Source organism: Hirundo rustica, chromosome 6 (assembly GCF_015227805.2).
Source record: "Hirundo rustica isolate bHirRus1 chromosome 6, bHirRus1.pri.v3, whole genome shotgun sequence".
Classification (NCBI taxonomy): domain Eukaryota; kingdom Metazoa; phylum Chordata; class Aves; order Passeriformes; family Hirundinidae; genus Hirundo; species Hirundo rustica.
Window position 1 is genome coordinate 48,996,487 of NC_053455.1, and position 21,170 is coordinate 49,017,656.

The window sequence follows — 21,170 nt, forward strand, 5'->3', positions numbered from 1 at the left end:
AGACAATTTCAGTCCTTTTGCAAAGACTGCTCCATTCATGCGTGCACACAGCTGCAGCAAAGAACCAACATCACAGTGAGAAACAGAACAAAGCTGGAAACCAGAAGTAAGAAAACAGAGCAATTTGGTACAAACAGCATGGTTACTTGCAAGTGGGGACACCATTTCCTTACTTGTATACAGGTCTATAGACACTCCTTCTCCTTCTGTCTCATTATCAGCTGCTACAGCAAATACTGTGAAGTTGTACAGTGTCCCAGGGATTAAGCCCGTAATTTCTGCTTTGGTGTCACTGAATGTCAGGTCCGTCATAGATGTATCGTTGACAAACCGTATCTTGTACGTGTAGTTGGCAGAAGTGCTGTCATTCACCACCCACTTCAAGGTGACAGAAGTCACACCAGTGGATTCTGCCTTGAGATCAAGAACACGGCTGGGCCCTGTGAAAGGCAAAGCAACAACTCGTTAGCCTGCAAGAACAGCTGCTCACTGACATGGACACAAGAAACAGCCGCCCCAGGACTTCACTTCCCTCACAACAATCATGGTCCAGAATGCAGGAGGACACCAACAACATCACCAGGCATTCCTGGAGTCTGTTGTACCAGTGGGCAGCACTGAAGACAAGCCATTCTGAGTGGCATTTATCTCCCTTTGACACTCCAAAGGAGAAGCTTTGCTCACCACTGAAGCACAGCTCCCAGGGAATCCAGAAAGGTGGACAGGGGAGGGATGGGTATGGTTGACAACGCAGGCAATTTCAGTTTGTTTTACTGGTTGGTTTTTGGTTTAGTTGTTGTGGAGAATTCTTTGGTTTATGGTGGGGGGCCAGAGGGAGTTTGCTGTTTACTAAGTAAATAAAGAAATGAATCAAGGCTCTGTTTCTTCTATACATGAACCACTCCTTCTTAGCATCTGGCCCAGGTAAGGCTCCTATTAAATTACAACCTAAGGCAGGTGGGCACAGCCCTGTCCTGCACAGCAAAGCACAGACCACCAGCAACAGGGATGCAAGAAACTGACTTACTTGTATACAGGTCTATGGAACTTCCCTCTCCTTCTGTCTTATTATCAGCTGCTACAGCAAATACTGTGAAAATGTACAGTGTACCAGGTATTAACTCAGTAATTTCTGCTTTGGTTTCATGGAATGTCTGGTTCTTCACAGGTGTATCATTTGTACCATTTACAACCTCTATCCTGTATGCGTAGTTGGCAGAAGCGCTGTCATTCACCACCCATTTTAAGATGACAAAAGTCATACCAATGGATTCTGCCTTGAGATCATGAACCCAGCTGGGCCCTGTGAAAGGTGAGACAAGAACCTGTGAACCTGCAAGAACATCTGCTCACAGACATGGACACAAGAAACAGCCACACTTGTGCTTCACTGGGCAGCTAAACGAGAACTGAAGACCAATTATTCTGAGGGGCATTCATCTCCCTTTGACACCCCAAAACATAAGTGCAGGCCATCACCATGACTGGACTCCTAAGGCTTCCCTTGGAAATCCAGAGGTGGGCAGGAAAGTGACAGAGTGGGATGGAATATTTACTTAGAAGGTGCTTATAACTACCCTCATCCACCTACCTGACCATCTCATGCCTCACCAAAAATTAAAGCATATTACTGAGAGTGTTGTCCAAATGTCTCAAACACAGAAGGGCTTGGAGCACTGACCACCTCTCTAGGAAGCCTATTCCAGTGTTTGAACCCCGCGGCAGTAAAAAAATGCTTCCTAATATCAAGCCTAAACCTCCCCTGAAGCAGCTTTGAACTATTCCCACTCACCATATCCCTTGATGCCAGAGAATAGCAATCAGCCTCTCCCTTTGCATTTCCCCTCCTCAGGAAGCTGAGGACAACAACGAGGTCATCCCTAGCCTCCTTTTCTCCAAACTGGATAAACTCAAAGCCCTCAGGTGCTCCTTACAGGACAGGCCTTCCAACCCTTTTAACAGCTTTCTTGCCCTCCTCTACAAGCATTCAAGGACCTTCACATCCTTCCTTCAACTGTGGGGCCCAAAACTGCACCCAGTACGCATTCAACTCCTGCATCCATACCTTTGATAAATATGTTGAGCAGGCCTAGGATTGAGACCTGAGGACAGCACTGGTAACTGCTCACCAGCCAGACACAACCCCACTCACCAGAACCCTGGGAGCCCTGCCCTGCAGCCAGCTCCTCACCCAGCACACTATAAACCCCCTCATGCCACAGCTGGACAACTTGTCCAGAAGGATGCTGTGAGGGACAGTACCAAAAATCTCACTAAAATGCAGAAAAACTACATTCACCACCTTCCTTCCCTTCCCCACCAGGTGGGTGACCTTAGCATAGAAAGATCAAATTATTTAAATGGGACTTTCCCTATTGTGCCCCGTGTCGATGGCCCCTTATGACTGCATTGTTCTTTAAACACCTTTCAACAGTACTCAGTACGATCTTCTCCATAGTTTTTCCAGGAACTGAGGTTGGTCTAACAGGCCTGCAGGTCTCTGTTCCCACCCTCCTGGCAAATAGGAATAACAGTGGCTGACAAAGACCTCACCAGGCTCCCAAGGCCTTTGCTAGCTGATGGAGAGGGGTCTGGCTGTAACACCAGCGAGATCCTTCTGTACTCAGGGATGAATCCCAATGGACCTGTGAACATTCAGCTGATGCAGGTGGTCCCTCACAGTTTCAGTGTCCACAAGGGGAAAGCCACTGTCCCAGAACTCATGGGCCTCTGGCTCTGCGGAACGGGCCCACCAAGGTCCATCAGTATCACCTAAAACTGAGGCAAAATACACATGGAACACCTCTGCTTTTTCTTCATCCCTATTGGGCAGGTGACCATCTTTAACAAGGATCAGTCCAATGTTTTCTTTACACCTCCCCTTTCTATTAATTTATTTCAAAAAGCTTATCTTATTATTTGAAACAGTACTGGGCAGTTTCTACTATAATTGAGCTCTGGCCCTTGGTGTCTTCATGCATACACAAAGCACAGCTCTGTAACCCTCCTGAGTAGCCTGACCTCACTTTCAGAGCTCATACAATTTCTTCATCCTCTTGAGCTCCACATGGAGTTTTCATCAAAGCTTGTTTTTTGCCCTAATCGCTTTACTTTTGACATAGTGAAACTGCCTATTCCTGGGCTTCTAAAAGGCAGTTCTTAAAAACTGAACACCAGTCATAGATTCCTAAGCCCTCAAAAGCAAATTCTCAGGGTAGGCTGCTAAGCAGTGCCCTGAATAGCTTAAGCTTGGCTCTCCTGGAGTCCAAGGTAGCAACACTGCTGTCTCTTTTTGTTGGAGTCCAGGGCATTCCTTTGGCTGCCCTGGAGGGTCAGAGACCTGGACAGGGGGGTCTGGGACCCTGGCCCAGAGCCCAGAGGGACATTGGCTTTGATCTCAGTCCGTGGGAAAGGCTTCCTGCACTGCGGGAAGGATTGCAAGCCACAGAAGTGTGAAAGATAATAGTTTAGCTTATCACAGGGTGAAAAAACAGTAGATTTGGGGTTTTAGCATTGAAGTGAATGGGGGCAAGATGGAGGACTTGGGGCGTTGTCTCCTGCTTCTTCTTTCTTCTTCCCTCACTCCATTTTCAGCAGTGACAGTGGCACAAAGTAGTTTAAAGAGATTGGGTCAAAGTAGGGATGACCTGTTTAGTATGAGTGATAGGTATTGGCAAGTAATGATAAATAAAAAATATGTAGCATTTAGTATAAAAGGTAACGACAGCCTGGTTCGGGAGGAGTCGAGGACTCACCAGATGCCCGAGCAGCTGCACAGACCTTTGTGGGGCACTGAGAAAACTGTAAGATAAGAAATAATAAACAAAGTGCGCAACCTTGAAAAATCAGAACCTGAAGATTCCGTCTCTTTCTTGCGTTTGGCTCAGAGCTTTGCAGAGGGCAAAAAGACTCTAAAAGCCACCTGAATCTCGGGGAAAAAACCCGACACCTTTTCATTCATTACACATTGAAACTCAGTCGTTTAATGATCACCACAGCCAAGTCAGCCACCTACCATCTCCCATGAAACCTACTCTATTCACAAACACCAGCTCTAGGAGAGCATCCTTCCTAGTTGGCTCACTATTTGTGACAATAAACTATCCCACATGAAAATATATGAGGACAAAGAGGGAGAGGAAGCAAGGTGCATTATGTTTGCCTGTTTTTTCTCTTTAAAACAAGGATGTATTTCTTCCAAACCTAAAAACCCTATGGCTTACCAGACTGTTGTATTTCTATATGAGACTAGATGTCTGCCGATGGCAAAAGGAAAAGAGTCTGCTCTCTATCACCGGGTGGGATATTACAGCTTTTATTCTCGAGTCCTGCCCTGCTTGGCTGGAGCTCTTCCCGATGGCTCACCAGTGCCAGAGAGACCTAGGCTCTGCCCATGCGGGGGCTTTTTCCCCAAGGGTCAGGGCCTAGAGGCAGGGAGAAGACACTACCCAATCAGGGATAAAGTGGGTGGGGAAGAGAGTTAGGTTACAGCTGAGTAAGGACAAACCACGTGATTACAAATCCGATGAAACACAATATTAATTCATTACAACATTTCCCCTTTTCTTATTAAATTAAGAAAGAGAAAGGCTCGGTTTGTGGGAGAGGCTCAGAGTTTGAACCTTGAGTACCTTTAAAGTTGCAGAAGAAAAATGACCTTTAGTGCAAACAAACTGTCTAGAAAAACACTGTCAAGGAATAATGATAATAAGGAGAAGGTTTGGCGCTTTCTCTTCCTCCAGGCAGCACTGGCCACTTGTGGGGCCTCTGCAGGTGGCTTTGCAGTTTTAGGGATGAACGATTTCACCCACCCAGCTGGCACCCACTTGAGACTTGGGGGAATGGACACATAGGCGAACCCACGACCCCAGGTGACCTGATCATGAGGACTCTGGTTGCTGGATCTTTTACTATCATATCCAGTGACTTTTGCTGAAAGGCAGAACTGGTTAAAGCAGGATTATTTAGTTTAACATTTATATTTTCTATATTTTTTGAAAAATTCCCTTTGGACCTTTGAGACCTCCCACCCCCATTGTCCCAAAAGTCCAGAAATTGCTTCCTTAAAGGGCATTGACATGCCCAATGTCCAGCCTGATTGCCCACACGTTGTTCCTCTCTTGGGCGGTGGCCGTGGCACAGGTACAGGAGGCACGGTGTCTGCAGCGGCAGCTCTTTGTGGCGGCTTGACTCTGGAACTGTGGTTTTGATGAGCTTTTATGAAGGGAATCTTCCTGGAACACACCTGGAGCATGTCATGTAAAGCTGAAGCCGGTTCTATGGACAGGCTGAGGATGGCTGCCTTGCACTGTTTGTTTGCATTGGTCAGTGCCATCTCCTCCAGGACCTGTTCTTGGGCTCCTTCATTCTTAACCTGTAACTTGATAGCTCAGGTTAATTGCTCCACAAATGTTACTAAAGGTTCTGATGGAAGCTGCTTTATTTTACTGTAAGGTTGGAAAGACCTATTGGGCTGGGTTGCTAATTGAATTGGCAAATTCTTATTATCAACAGCCGTTTCCGGATTTTGCCAAAGCTCTGGAAGTAAATCTTTTTGGAGGTCAAAGGGAACTGTAGTATTCCTTGCTAAATTTGCTTTTAAATGGTGCAAAAGTATTCTCTTTCATATCCAAATTTGGCCTGAGCTTTGCATAAACCCTGAACTGCTTGTTGGGGGAAGGGGTCCCAATTACTGTGGACAGCACCCCCTCTTTTTGACTGTTGATATGTGAAAGGGATGGCAGAAAAGCCAGGATCACTTCCTGCTTCCGGGTTCCGTCTCCCTCCCCCCTCCCCTCTGGGGTGTGGGAATTGGGACTGTGGATGGGGAAACCGTGGGAACCAGGGGCAGGGAGGGGCTGGAGGCTTGAGTCACACGGGTTGGAGTCGGAGGGCAGAGGTTTGAGGGTAGGGGGCAGAGTCAGAGGAGAGGGCAGTGCCGGGGGTGGCACCAAAGAGAAGGAGAGGTCTGGAGAGAAGAAGGGACTGTGGGAAGGAGGGACAGACAAAGGGAGAGACTCCTCATGGCTCACGAGCACATGGCTTCAGCCATTTTGGACAAAGGAGTCCCCTCCATCTTGTGACCCCCCCCTCCCCGGGGACCACTGAGATGGGAGGTTTGAGCACTCGGGCTGCCTGCAAAGGTACAAGCTGGGGAAAATTCACAAAGAACTGGCTTTTTTCCCTTTTCATTTTGCTTTTGCAATGCAAACTTAATTTTTAAGCTATAAAAAGCAAAATTTGCATTTTCTTTATTATTAGAGGAGCCAGATTCAACTATTTTTTTCGTTAGAGCCTCCCAGAATTCTGGGGTGCTTATTTGCTCTAATGGTACGTGTGATAACTGAGAAAACAACCACAGAGTTAATTTTTTCCGCTGTTTCTTTGAACAATGGGTCCCCCCATCATCCAAGGCACTTAAAATTTGGTAATAGACTCTTTTTTGAGACACAGACAGCCTAGCATCGATTTTTGGCTCAGATTTTGAGTTTCTGTGTCCCCTTTAACTGTGACTGAGAAACTGAAAGGAAAAAAAACCTCACTGGAGAGAAAAAAAACCAAACCAAAAGGGGAAACAGTTTCCTTTTCCACTCCCCCCAGGCTGCCAAAAGAAGCCTGCTATTAAAGCACTTTGAAGGTTTACTCTGAAAGCAAAAACCTTCCCTGAAAGAGAAAAAACCCTTTTCTCTGAGGTTTAATGCCTCTGAAAAAGATTTTCCATTAGAAAACCGAAAGTGGTACTCACCAAAAATCCAGTGTTCCTTTCCTTTCTTTCCCAATCATTCTTTTTGCCTGAGACTGACCCTTTTTGGTGCAAAAAGAGCTTCCAGTCTCTGATCCCAGGGTCATCTTTCCACGAACATGTGGTCACCCTCCCTGGGAGCAGCTTGACGTTCAGGCCGCTTCTTCGCAACACTCCGATGGGTTCTTTTAAGTCCAAAGGAGAAAACTACAACCTTGCCTGTGAAATCCTGTGTTTCCGAGACTCCACAGTGAACACCAAGCCTGACGGGTCTGTCTGTGCATGGGTGGGCTACATTTTGTGACTCACGTACCTGCGTGAGATTCCTCGGCCACGTGCTCCCCGAGTGGTTCTTTTTGGGAACCTTTTGTGGCTTCGATCTGCACATAAGGCGCCAGATGTTGTATTTCTTTATGAGACTAGACGACTGCCGTTGGCAAAAGGAAAAGAGTCTGCTCTCTTTCACCGGGTGGGATATTACAGCTTTTATTCTCGAGTCCTGCCCTGCTTGGCTGGAGCCCTTCCCAGTGCCAGAGAGACCTAGGCTCCGCCCATGCGGGGGCTTTTTCCCCAGGGGTCAGGGCCCAGAGGCAGGGAGAAGACACTACCCAATCAGGGATAAAGTGGGTGGGGAACAGAGTTGGGTTACAGCTGAGCAAGGACAAAGCATGTGACTACAACTCCGATGAAACACAATATTAATTCATTACAACACTAGACATTCCAGATTACGTTCCAGAAATAAGACATCAGATCTATACAAACAACAGCTATAATTTTAGCCCTTAGGCAGTTAGGAAGAGCTCTGAGCTGTCCACCAGGAATAGGATTGCAAGTAACTGTGACTTACTTGTATGCAGATCTATGGCCACTCCTTCTCCTTCTGTCTCATTATCAGCTGCTACAGCAAATACTGTGAAGTTGTACAGTGTCCCAGGGATTAAGCCCGTAATTTCTGCTTTGGTTTCAATGGATTTTAGGTTCTTCACAGGCGTATCATTTGTACCATTTACAACCTCTATCCTGTACGTGTAGTTGGCAGAAGTGCTGTCATTCACAACCCACTTCAAGGTGACAGAAGTCACACCAACGGATTCTGCCTTGAGATCAAGAACACGGCTGGGCCCTGTGAAAGGCAAAGCAACAACTCGTTAACCAGCAAGAACAGCTGCTCACAGACATGGACACAAGAAACAGCCGCCCCAGGACTTCACTTCCCTCACAACAATCATGGTCCAGAATGCAGGAGGACACCAACAACATCACCAGGCATTCCTGGAGTCTGTTGTACCAGTGGGCAGCACTGAAGACAAGCCATTCTGAGTGGCATTTATCTCCCTTTGACACTCCAAAGGAGAAGCTTTGCTCACCACTGAAGCACAGCTCCCAGGGAATCCAGAAAGGTGGACAGGGGAGGGATGGGTATGGTTGACAACGCAGGCAATTTCAGTTTGTTTTACTGGTTGGTTTTTGGTTTAGTTGTTGTGGAGAATTCTTTGGTTTATGGTGGGGGGCCAGAGGGAGTTTGCTGTTTACTAAGTAAAGAAAGAAATGAATCAAGGCTCTGTTTCTTCTATACATGAACCACTCCTTCTTAGCATCTGGCCCAGGTAAGGCTCCTATTAAATTACAACCTAAGGCAGGTGGGCACAGCCCTGTCCTGCACAGCAAAGCACAGACCACCAGCAACAGGGATGCAAGAAACTGACTTACTTGTATACAGGTCTATGGAACTTCCCTCTCCTTCTGTCTTATTATCAGCTGCTACAGCAAATACTGTGAAAATGTACAGTGTCCCAGGTATTAACTCAGTAATTTCTGCTTTGGTTTCATGGAATATCTGGTTCTTCACAGGTGTATCATTTGTACCATTTACAACCTCTATCCTGTATGCGTAGTTGGCAGAAGCGCTGTCATTCACCACCCATTTTAAGATGACAAAAGTCATACCAATGGATTCTGCCTTGAGATCATAAATCGGATTGGATCCTATAAAAAAAGAAAATAAATTATCCTACAAGAATATTTTCTGACAAACACATACAGCACCCTCCTCCATGCCATAGCCAGTCTCTTTAAAAAACAAATCAGCCTTGGAAAACAATTAAGCCATTTTTCTCTACTGCAAGGCATACTCGCATGCTCCGCCACCTACTCCACCTCCTCAAGCTTCACTTCCCCTCAAGCAGTAAAGCTGTCTAGGTGCAGCAGTGATTTCTGTGCTGCCTCAGCTGTAAGCTTTATGCAATGTGCTGAGGAAGACCGGGGCAAAGACGCTGTCATTTTTTTCCTAAACTCACTGTCCCAAATAGAGATGCCTTTTTAGCTGCGAGATTCACACACCTCTCCTGTACATATGTGACACAGAACATTTTGTGCTAAACAGAGGACTTCAGCTGTACCCCATCACTTATGCATTTCAAATCTGTATGTCACAGTGAATTTAACTGTTAACCTAAGAAGTCCTAATAAGCAGGGAAAGTGCCCGAGTCTAACATGGATAAAATTGTACTAAGGCCATGCAGCAATCACAGTATGAAACTGCACTCCCATGCATTTCTTGGCCTCATTCTCTACTGCAGTAAAGCAGTTGGATCCATGCCCCTGAAATGCTCACACTCTGAACTGGAGTTCAGGCTTAAAATGCTATCACAATATAGAAGTGCAAAACACCCCAAAGATTCACATCCCAGTCACATTCCAAACCACGAATGTGTTACAAGTGCTTAGATCACCTCCTGTCTCATCAGATGCAGCCCTGATCACTCTTCCACCTGCAGAGGTTCTGTTCCCACTTGCAGAGTTTACTGATAAATCATCATTATTACTGGTTGCTGGTTCTGCGGTTACAGTTTTTGAGCTGCAACCCTCATTGCCTGAAAGAAGAACACAAAACTCTGTCTTTACAAAACCTCTGGACTTATTTGCAGAAGTACAGTCAGTTACAGATATCATGCAGAGACCCGCAGTCACTTCTGTTTTCCCACTTCTGCAGAAACCTCACTACACATTTCCTCGTTTTACTACTTTTTCTGGTTTCACCTCTTAAATTCTGTGACATTATTTGAACTAGGTTCAAGGGATTGCTATATTATTTCTAGCCATCCACTGACTCTACACATGGTTTGGATGAAAGCTGTTATGGCGTCGCTTTTCAGTAGTTTTGTTTGAAAGCAGTTAAAACAACTTGCAGCTTCACTCCATGTGTGTGTTTTCTTCTGGCACAGAAATTTTTTCTCTTCCCCCTCAGCCCCTCACATATTCCCACAATTCCTCTCATGTTTCCACAAGTAAGGAAGAGATATGGCTCTGTGTCTAGAACCAGAAATATTAAGTTAATTTTACAGGCCAAAACATAGAAAGAGTAGATTCAGACCCTAAAATTTCAAGGATAACTAGTTTAAGTCTGATGTTCAATATTAAGGTAGAAGTTATTTGCATACAATTTCAAAAATTTCTGCCACATGAAAACATGTTATACTGGCCAGTATAGCTGTTCTAGACTCACTTCAGAAATCCTTTAAAGGCATCACTTTGTGTGTCTTTTAATTTTGGGATTTGTTTGGTTTTTATTGCCTTTAAGTGTATTTTCCCATCTTTCTAAGCACATTACACCTGCACTTGATTTCACCAGAGCTCTCTACAAACTGAAAAGCAAAGGGATTTAAGTACAGACTTGTATTTTTAAACATCCTTCAATGCATTGTAGGTATTACAGCCACTAAAATAACTGAGTACATATTTTTATCTGCTGTTTCTAAAAATTCTTTCCAGGAAGCTTTTTTTTTTTTAATACTTTGCTAATACTGCCTGATTTTTCTTAAAAACAACTAAGATAAGGAGTTATTAAAAAAAAAAAAAAAAGGCAAACAACAAGATTATACTTACAAGCAATTGTACATCTGACCTGGAAAACAAAAACAAGTAATAGAAATTAAAACTACTAGAAGCTCAAATAAAATAAGGACTAGTTTAGTTAACATGAGGGGGAAAGAAATCTGTTTTAAAAAGTTTTTTTTGAAAAAGATTTTTCAATTTGCAAAAGACATACATAAAATTCTACTGACATAAAAATAACACCAAAAAATGCACTGAACTAGTAGAAAAAAAAGAAACCGAAGCATGCTGGTAAAATGTTAGTTTCCACATTCTTAAAAAAAAAAAAAAACTAGCTTATTTTGTCACACACACACACACACAAAAGTTTGAGTAACATAAGGTGGTTATTTTGCACATATAAATTCATAAACCAAACCTATAAGATCTCAGTTAAAACACACTTTAGTTAGTATCCTTGACACCATCCCACAAAAAAAATGGAAGATGTCAATTAGGTCTTTCTTATTAATAAGATTTTTCCTTTCATCCTTTTGCTCTATAAAATTTCTTATTACTTTTCAAAAAAGAGTGTTTTGCATTTTATGAGACTACCCTGTGTTTGCTTCAAAGTTCAAAACACTTGATACATGCTCTGCAATCCAGTTTACACATGTGCACCCATCTATAACATATCAGCAGTTGCCATTTAACTGCAGCCTGAAACTTCCCTGCTGGTAATACTGACAATCACAGCAGAATTTCGCTTTGAGGATGATATTTAGTCTTCGAACTTTGTAGTTTACTTCCAAATAGCCATTTCCCTTCCTGTTGGTGTGAGAATTGGCCCATAATTTGTCATATTAATGTCCCTCCAAGTGGCACCACAAAATGCTTCATAAGGGAGTAAAGTAAAAGCCCCAGACTGAGGTCTGCAATAAGCAGTCTTACCTAAAGCACTTGAAACTTTTGTTTTCTCCACCCTCATCCAATTTCTTAGCTGTTTGTGCAATTCCATGGGCTCACTCAAAATAAGCAGCTATCTCACAACATCTTAATGCAATGCTTGAATCCCAAATCACTCTCTGCCCTAGCTGTCATGTTGCTGGTGCCACAAGGAGCTCCAGAAGTACCTCCTTGCACCAGTCATGGGTCCAAGCAGACCAGTAGCAGACTACTCAAAAAGTAGTCAGTCAGAAAATACCATTAAATCTTATTCCCATGATGGTCTCAGTGCCACAGCATGAAGAGTTTGGGAACTCTTCATAGGCAAAAAAGCCTTTGTAAGCATCAAAGACCTAATACCTGGTCTTCTTGAGCACTACGGACAATGCATCGCACAACAGACATGACATGGGATGCAGATGTCCTATGTGTGAGGCTCCTCCTCAACCCGAGCTTTTGAGAGCTCAGCCAAACTGCAAGGCTATTTAAGAAATGAGGAAGTACTTGCACCCAGGTCAAGCGTACTTCTGCATTACTTCATAAAGTGTCTGAGGAAAAAGAGCTCAAGAAGGAAACAGCCACTCTGAAGGCAGGAAGGCACTACCTGTGCAGTGTCCCAAGCAGAAGAGCTAAGCTGTGTGGAAACAGCTGCTGAATAGTGAGCAAGAGGTGAAATCTTGTGAAATGCAGGACAATCTACAGGAAAAGTCAAAAGGATGTTATGTTTATTAAGAAAGGGAACTCACAAGACTAACAAAATCAACAAAAAATGCCACAGGGCTAAGCTACAGTGATTTCTGTAGCTCTACAAAGAATCAAGAACCTGACATCATTCACAACCCATCATCCTTCAGTTACTTTCTCTTCTACAGAACTGCCTGAAAATTAATTTTCTCATCTGCTTCTCTACAAATTTTGAGTATAGGGACACAGCATCCTTCCTGAGCAACAGGAACTGTGGGAATAACAGGTATTATATGACTGTGAAACAGGTATGTCACTAGCAAATACCCTGAACTCCTTTTTACTATCCCATTTCTTCCCCGCCAGCTCAAACAAGGAACACGTTGATTCCTGTTTTATGGGCATCTGATCTAATACAAATAATGACCAAGTTGCTAGAAATTTGGTTGTACTGTCACATGTGGGTTTTATTAAGGATGCTCAAACAACCTCAAAAAGGAAAGTTACACTAAAATTCCTGTCACATGATTAATGAACTTCATCCCATCATTCTACTTGCTTATCGCACCCTGGCAATACTCCCTTAAAATAACCTTGACTTTCCAGAACCCTATGTGCAAAATCAAATTCAAAAAAAATCACATCCCACTGGCACCAGGCAGGCCTCCTTCTGAAACCTGAAACCACACAGAACAAATTATCTCATTCCCAAGCATCAGCCTGCCTGACTCAGTCATTCTGTGCTGTATTATTCAACATCAGCCATGAGCCAAACTGTACTCCAACCTAATGTTATTACTTAGAATTTACACAAAGCATTTGTTTATGAAATCAGAAGACATTTGCACTGAACACCTGATTCTCCTTGTGTTTGCATCATCATGAGCCCTACCATCTCTGCTTTTCTTTTTCAATGACACAAATTCCTATTATTCATATATACGGTTGGGTAGTTTTTTTATCTTTTGAGGAACTTTAGGTAGGGGTGGAACATCCTTAACCAAGAAAAGACAGCAAAATGCCAAATACTGACCATTTCAGCTGAAAACCAGGAGAGAAATGTATGCACAAACCCATCACTGTCATCACCTATGGCAAATTAATGTTTCTGTGTGTCACACAGCCATGCTTAGGGCCCAGTCAAAGGCTGTATGTTGCAGAGGAACTGAGGAATTCACCTGAACTTGCACAAGGTCTGTGCTCCTTATGTGAGCAGTTTACAATTGACCAGGAGCTGGCGGTGTGTGATACATGCAGAATTCAGCTCCATCCTCTTCAGGCGCACACTGGGTTGCCTAACTGAGGAATCAGTCACATGACTAACAGTGTAGGAAAACTTAAAAAATAGTGAGTGACTGAGAAGACCAAATCCCACTGATATTTGATAACTCAGAATGAAATACTTTCAGGAGGAAGATTTAAAACATGCCAGCTCTACACATACACTGGAACAGCCAAAGAGAAGACAGTAGAGCAGGACTTCACCTCAGCTTGGCTTTGCTGCCCAACTGTGCCTTCTAATGAAACTGGGGTTCCTGCTCTGGGGAAAACCCTTGGAGACAGAAGCTGATGTATCTGCTCCAGTTTTCAAAACAAACAGCATGGTTTGGTTCATGTAAATATAAGGTCAAAGGCTGGCTAAATAGTCAAAGCGAGCAAACCAAAAAAATCTTAGCCAAAAAACCCTTAACCACAAATCCTTTCCAAGAACACTACTTGAGGTTGCAGCTTACTGTTTCTGGTGTGCTGCACCCCTCTCAAAGCTGATGATCTTCCAAGTGTGTACCTCCAGATCTTATCGTCTCCACCCACCCATCCTCTCAGGTTTGGAGGAGTTCCATAAAAAAACCACCAAGCTATCACAGCGATCTCCAAACTGCTTCTCAACACCCCTTCACCAAAGCAGCAGCAAAATTAAGATCATTGCCCCACTAGGCAGTGCCCCTGATCTCACACCTTTTTTTCCCCCCTCTATGTCTACCGTGCATTAGTTGTCCCATATGGATATGTGGACTTTGGGACAAGCCACCACACAAAACCATCATGATGGTTTTATGACTCCAGGTTTGGCTGACGCTGTCAGCCACCACCACTCAGCCAACAAACCTTAACCAGCAAAGACGCAGTAACTTGGCCACTTACAGACCCCTCTCTCACCTCTGATATTTCCTACTTAGCACAGACTTACTCAGGAAGCATTCCCACAGAAAGCTTTTACTCAAGGTCACATAAAGTAAGTGAAAATCAAACTCATGAAGCCCCACAGTAATGGAAATGGGATTGCCCAAGTATTGCATCCAAAGGATGCCAATTTGCTAGGATTTTTAAGGCGTTGCCTGCTATTCCACCTGGGGACATCTTTCAAAGACTAAATCAGCAGACCTTTTTATGCTGGAGGCTGTTGTTCTGCAGGAAGAAAAGGTGGGTTTTGGGAAGATGAAGTGTTTCTGACTCTTGAAACCCATCTCAGGGCTGTTCCATCTCATTAATTTCCAAATTATTTCCAAATTAATGAAGTTTGTAGGCTTATAAAACCGGGCAAGAAGAATGAGTTCACCAAAATTGGGGCAGAGAACTATGTGCTTAAACCTGTAAGAACGTAGATCAAGTAACATGCCTTATCTGGATAATGTGTGGGTTCAGGAGTAGAAAAAATATCTGGAAAATGAGTCAAAATACACTTGGGTAACATAATTGCCCCATTTTCCAGTTTCTTTATAAAATGTCATAAATCTTCAACTGCAAAGCATTTCCCTGAATTTAAGCAGAAAACTTGAAGTGCAAATCATTACGCTATTACAAAACACAGAATCATCAAGGCTGGAAGAGACCTTGATGATCACCCAGTACAACTGTCAACGCAGCACCCCCACAATCACCCCTGAACCACATCTCCAAGTGCCACACCCAAACACCTCTTGCACACTTCCAGCCAGCCTTTAATTGACACAAAGATATGCCAAGCCAAGAAAAGCAGGTGTTTTCCCCTGTGCTTACTGTCCAAAGAAGAAAAAGACAATGTGGATAAAGCCTGTGTGCTGAAGGAGTGCTAAGATAACAATTCAGTTGCTCAGTGGCATTTGTGGATACTTAGCCCTCTTGTATTAGGCCCTTACTACTTGGAGGAGGAAATAATCAACAGGAGGCTAAGCCAGAAGCTAACATTTAATTATGTTACATAGTTTCATTGAAGACTGACTACTTGCTGGATGCAGTGCTAGAGTTTGGGGTTGGTTTTATTTTTTTCCCCAATCTAGTGTATATTTACTCTGCTAAATTCACTTCAACTTTAGTCCCTAATAGTTCTGTGGGTTTTGGTTTTTTGGTGTGGTTTTTTTTGGGTTTTTTTTTTTTTTTTTTGGGGGGGGGGGTTTGTTTTTTTTTTTCATTCAAATTAACTCCAGATGATCTCAATAATATGATGCATTCACTTCCAATGAAAAATGGAAAATATGCTGTGGCAACTATCAGATCCACCCGTTTTCCGTCTCGTATTTCATGCAGCTACTCACAGACCATACACAATGCAACACTTCACAGAATGTATGCTCTAAGCAGGTTTATCCTAGAGTAAAAAGCTCTAATTTTTAGAAACAGCACTAAGTTTTTACAAGATATTTGGAGTCTTATTTTAACCTTAAATGAGCAGCTCTGCTAATGACCATGGAGATGCAGAACTCAGAAGAAAGAAACATGAGCTGGTGTTTGTTAGGAACTGGGTGGGGCTGGACCCTCCTAGGCCACCCTGTTGTACTAGGGAGTGTATTGGATTATGTAACCTAGAAATGTGTATTCTATTTCATTTGTTGAAGGCTGTTTTTTTGGGAGATGTTTTGTCCTTCTCTTGCCCCTCCAGGGGTGGAAGGAAGAGGATGCCTCCTGATAATGGCTCAGCCATTAAAACCAGGTGGGGCAGTGTTTCTTATCTCTTTCACCACCCCTCCATCCTCCAGGGGGACATGTTCTAATAATGGGCCATTAGGGCCCACCAATGACATGACACATTCCATCATTCCATCGTGAGATGCTCCACGGAGTGGGGGAGCAGCCAGCTGTTCCCAGCTAGATAAAAACTGGGACTGAAGGACACAAGGTATCCTGTTTTTCCACTGGATTCCCGGAGGAAGACTGAACCCATCTCACCACCACTGGATTTTCTACAAGACCATCTCTACTCCACAGAACCACATCTGTTACTCCAGGAGGACTTATCTGGACTGCTTCCAACACCCTGACCACCAAGTTGCCAGGTCGTATCCCTGACTCTGTCAGGGTTTTTTCCAGGATCTTTGCTTCCTTGCTTGTTTTTGTACTACTACATTTGTATTTTCCTTCTTATTTTTAATATTCCCAGTAAAGAACTGTTATTCCTATTTCCCATATCTTTGCCTGAGAGCCCCTAACTGCAAAATTATAATAATTTGGAGGGAAGGGGGTTTACATTCTCCATTCCAAGGGAGGCTCTAGTTTCCCTGGCAGGCAACTCTTCTTCAAAACCAAGACAGGGAGCTGTGCAGAACCCTGAAACAGGCACACACAACTGTGCAAGGGCTGTTTTGAGCTGTTATGCAGTTATGTGAAAGAGGAAAGATTATTTCCACTTTGCATGTATTTATATTTTGCCCCTGACATGTCTAAATTCTGACTTCCCTGAAGCAAGCCTTTCTGCAAAGGGAGACCAAATATAATTTTTTTCCAATGGCTTTTATGAAAACATATGAGGACATTCTAGTTTCTGCAGCACCTCCAATGAACTAAAAGTGCTGTAGAAGACAAAGCCTCGTAAGAAAACTGAGACTAGACACCAAAAAGATATTTGGGATAACACATACTTTTTTCCTCTCTTGATTCTTCTGCAAGTTTTACCTGTAACTGCTTTTCAGATGGGTAGCCTAGGAGCAAGGAGTTTTCAGGGCAACATATCTAAAATGAATAGAAAAGTACAGACACCAAAACCCAAACATGACTGCATTGCAAATGACAGCTTTCTCACCACTGACCCCAGAGAACACCATTAGATTTCATCCCAATGACTTCCAGTTTAAAACATTTCCAAGCAGCCCAGTAGCAGTTCTGTCTCACCCAGATCGTGATTAACTGCAGGCGTTAAGTGCTGCAGACCACCTCATAGTTTAGTAGGATCATTCCTCCAACTGAGGAAAAAGTAGAACTTCAGCCCAAAGAAAGAGTGAAAAGTTTCAATAAGCTTAAATAATTTACATAACCCAGTAAGTTGTATGTGTAATTCAGAGACCATCCTGCTGAGGGAGGTTATAAAGAGAACAGAGTGCTTATTTGACAATGGCAAGGAGTAATACTGGAAACAACTAATTACTAAACCCCAAATTGTTATCCTACTCAAGTTCCATGTCATACCATGGTCGTTTCACCTGGGGCAGAGTTAACTTGCTCCATAGTGGCTGATGTGGGGCTGTTTTGGATGGGGTACTTGCTTGCTAGCTGGGGTTAAACCACAACACTTAACTGACATGGAACTGGAGATGGAAGTGCAAGAGCAGTGCTTGAATTGAAAAAAACCCTCCTCTTCTAAGAGGAACTTCCAGTCAACATTGCCAGACTTTCTTTTTTTTTTTTTTTTTTTTTTTTTTTTAATAAAGTGAGGAAGCATCAACCTTTATTTTACATGAACAAGCCACATTCCTGCATACAGCTCGAGAGCGCTATTTTTTCACTCTGAGTCATTACTCAGGCACACCCTGGAAGAAGCAGGATACAATGAAAAAAAGGAGAAAGGGTGGCAATGACACAACACTCACTGTTGCCAAGTCAGCACGGCTGGCCACCCAGGCACCATGGAAAATGCTCACCAGAGCCAGCAGCTGCCTGGCCTTTGCAGCACAGTCACAAAAAGGAGCAGCATTTCCTGACAGAGACCTATCTCACATCTGCTTAGCCAAGTGCAGTCAGGACTCTCAAGTTTCTCTTATCACAACGATATTTCACTATGTTGTGCCAGACACCTTGGACTCTGCACAATCTTTGCTCACAGAAATGTCAAAAAATACTCTACAGAGAGAATAACACTGAGCTGGATTTGGTTTGAGAGTTTTCCAAGTAAAACTAGTTGTAAAGGGATTTTAAAACTTACACTAAAGCTCAAAGACAACATCAAGAAAGATTATTTATACTGACAAAAAAGGACCAAATTTTTAATCTATGATATCCTGTCTGGTGGCAGAAGAAGCATGGCCAGTGAAAGCCTGAAGTTCGCTCACACAGCTCAAAACTGGCTTGTTTACACAGAAATTCCCTTCTTTTTGGGGCAGCCTTGATACTGGTATATAAATATTTTGCTCTTTCCTGCCTTAATTCTGCACTTCTCTTAATACAGTTTCTTTTTGTCTTTATCAGGGTCCTGAAAACTTCCTAATCTAAAATCTGTGAGCTGTGCAGCTGGGAGAAACCAGTCTGTGACCGCTGCCCAACACAGACTTCTCAGGCTAACCTTCATCTCCTCCTTCACGCTCTGCTGCTGTTTATCACCATTCATTTATGTTCCTTCAGCACATTCAGTTTTAACACCCCGTGTAAAATGCTCCACTAGAACCCAAATAAATTTTCTGTATGGCACTGCCCTTGCCCCGTAGCTGGGTAAATCTATCCAAAGGCAGGGAGGAAAGCAATCCTCCTTCCCCATCCCCGAACAGCAGCTTTGGAGGAGTAATGCAGTCTGAGACCACTAGAGGCCCCAGCAAAACCACCTAACTTCAGCTCAAGTGTCTAACAGCAGGAAAAGATGCCTGAATTCCCATAAAAGTTGGCATTCTGGAAAGTACAAGGCTAAAGATGACCGCATTAAGAGTGTAAAATGTGGATGCAGATGTCAGCACCGCCTCAGATGCAGATTGTGGGAGATAATGACAGCAGGCCAAAACGGCTTGGGTAGGCTCAGTGCATCTTCAAGCATCATAAACATGTCACAAGCAAAGTAATTTCACACAATAAATTACTGGCTGGACCTTAGACTTTCTTCACAGTGCTTATTTACAACATTTCACATCTTCGCCTGCACTGGTTTACAGTGAATCTGCATTTTTTGATGGGACCTAAAAGGAAAGTAGCTTGACTTCCTCAAAACAAATGCAAATTGCCTTACAGCAAAAAACATGATGTGAAACCTTTTCCAGCTCCAAAGTAAACCACAGATCTGGTTCATCTACAAGGATCAGATTATCACAAACACAAACAATTTGATTAAACAATGTTTTCCCATATGTTATTTTCACACACAGCACCTGATGGTTGCAGGCAAATCCTGGGGTTTGCCCGCAACAATCAGCCCATTTAATCCTTTAATGAATTTAAACTGTAGAAAAAGACAAATGGACCCCTAGCAGTGTTCAAACATGTAGTAGTACTCCTGGGGGGGAGCAAAAGATTTTATTGTACAGCTACACTAAGTTCATCTGGGGCTCTGGTAGAGTCTCTCTTTTCCTCCTCTTTGAACAGAAGCTGAATAGAAGTAGGAATGAGAATTGGTTCCGCCATCACCCCATTGCCAGGTTCGTCTCTGTGAATACACTGAGGCTGCATGAGAAGTTATTCACTGACAAAAACATCGGCTCTCTCTCATTTACCAGTCAATAGACACGTCTCTCAAAGTTCAACTTCATCTTGGAGGACTGGGTGTGGTGGAAAAAGGCTGGATGGTGCAGGGTCAGAACCAAAGATCAGACCGAAACTGCAGCCTGAACAGCTGCAAATTTCTTATTCTAGAAAAATAATACCCACAGCTTCTCTCTCCTTCCAACACACATGAAGGGGTTCCTGCTGATCTGTATATTTGGCATAGCTCTGATATAACTCAGACAGCTAGCTGGTAGCTCATTTCAAACTCTTATTTTAATAGGCAGATGTTTATGGTATTTATTACCAGTCTGGAAACATGCTAATTACAAATACATTGCACATTATGTGCCGTGTTTGCTTAGCCTGGTATATCACTTGAAAAAGAAACCAAACCAAACCTAGAAAGCCTTCAAAGCTGAGAGTCAATTTTCCCAACATTTTGGTCACTGTTTGCTTAGAGAAACAGCACCACTGATGTGGGTTCCCATAGCTTCTGGTATCTCCGTACACTTACAGATTTTCTCCTACCTACACTTGAATCCAGAATACAAAAGCCTATCTCTTTCTACTGCATGGTCTTGGCAGACAAATCCAAAGTCTTTATAAAAGACTACTGAAAAAAAAATCTTTTAAAATTTTCAATTAAGTGAAAGACAAGACAAAAGACAAAATTCATTACATTTACCACAACCTGGGTTATAAGTAAATAAAGATCCACCACCAGTGAGTTTAATGATGAAGCACAACTATTTCAATCAGAAATTCTTCCTCCATTCGAGGACGCTTCTTGCAAATTTTAAACACACAAGATTTTTTTTAAAAAAATCTCTATGCAAGTTCTGTTTCTGATGACACACCCATGTGTATTTTATACAGGAAACCTCCTGTTTCACAGACTGCATTGAGAAAACACATTAGACGCACTTTTGAAGTTTTATTAGAAGTACAGGTGCACTATTAATAATTGTGTCACACAGGCCTTCACAGCATCTGACAGTGTTGCCCTAACAGAAGAGCAGAAAGGAGCAGCAACAAGTGCAGTACTATCCTCCAAGCATTTTGGCAAATTCTCCCTTTGGCAAAGTCTGTAGTAGCAACTATTGCCTCAACCATGGCCAAGGAAAAAAAAGGTAGACATTTAATACTGGTCATGCACTGACTGCAGAAGACACTGGGGGTACAGGAGGTCTTCATCAGTATTTCTCTTTTCCCTACCAATGCTATTAGCCCCTTTAGCCTTATTATTTTTTCAAGCACGTTAGGGACAGTTAGAAATTCAAATGGAGTGATGTCACTGAGGTATCCTTAATGTATTTCAATCTCTCTCAATTTGCCTATAAAAAATGGCAGAGTGAAAGATGAGCAGCAGGTACAACAATCAATCACAACTCCT

The 21,170-nt window shown here is 43.1% G+C and overlaps 1 protein-coding gene across 3 annotated transcripts in view; it reads right to left on the reverse strand.

Moving 5' to 3' along the window:
• Positions 1-21,170, reverse strand: part of PTPRJ (protein tyrosine phosphatase receptor type J) — an 85,191-nt gene that overhangs the window by 20,690 nt on the left and 43,331 nt on the right. Inside the window, exons 2-7 of one of the 3 annotated variants that reach the window (XM_058421126.1) lie at positions 10,631-10,649; positions 9,478-9,618; positions 8,456-8,731; positions 7,593-7,868; positions 1,265-1,303; positions 174-440 (exon numbers count right to left, since the gene is read on the reverse strand). In XM_058421126.1, coding sequence (XP_058277109.1) covers positions 174-440; positions 1,265-1,303; positions 7,593-7,868; positions 8,456-8,731; positions 9,478-9,618; positions 10,631-10,649 — 1,018 coding nt within the window. Of the gene's footprint in view, positions 1-173; positions 441-1,027; positions 1,304-7,592; positions 7,869-8,455; positions 8,732-9,477; positions 9,619-10,630; positions 10,650-21,170 lie in introns of all 3 variants that reach the window. The other 2 variants (XM_040068353.2, XM_058421127.1) reach the window with 2 other exon arrangements.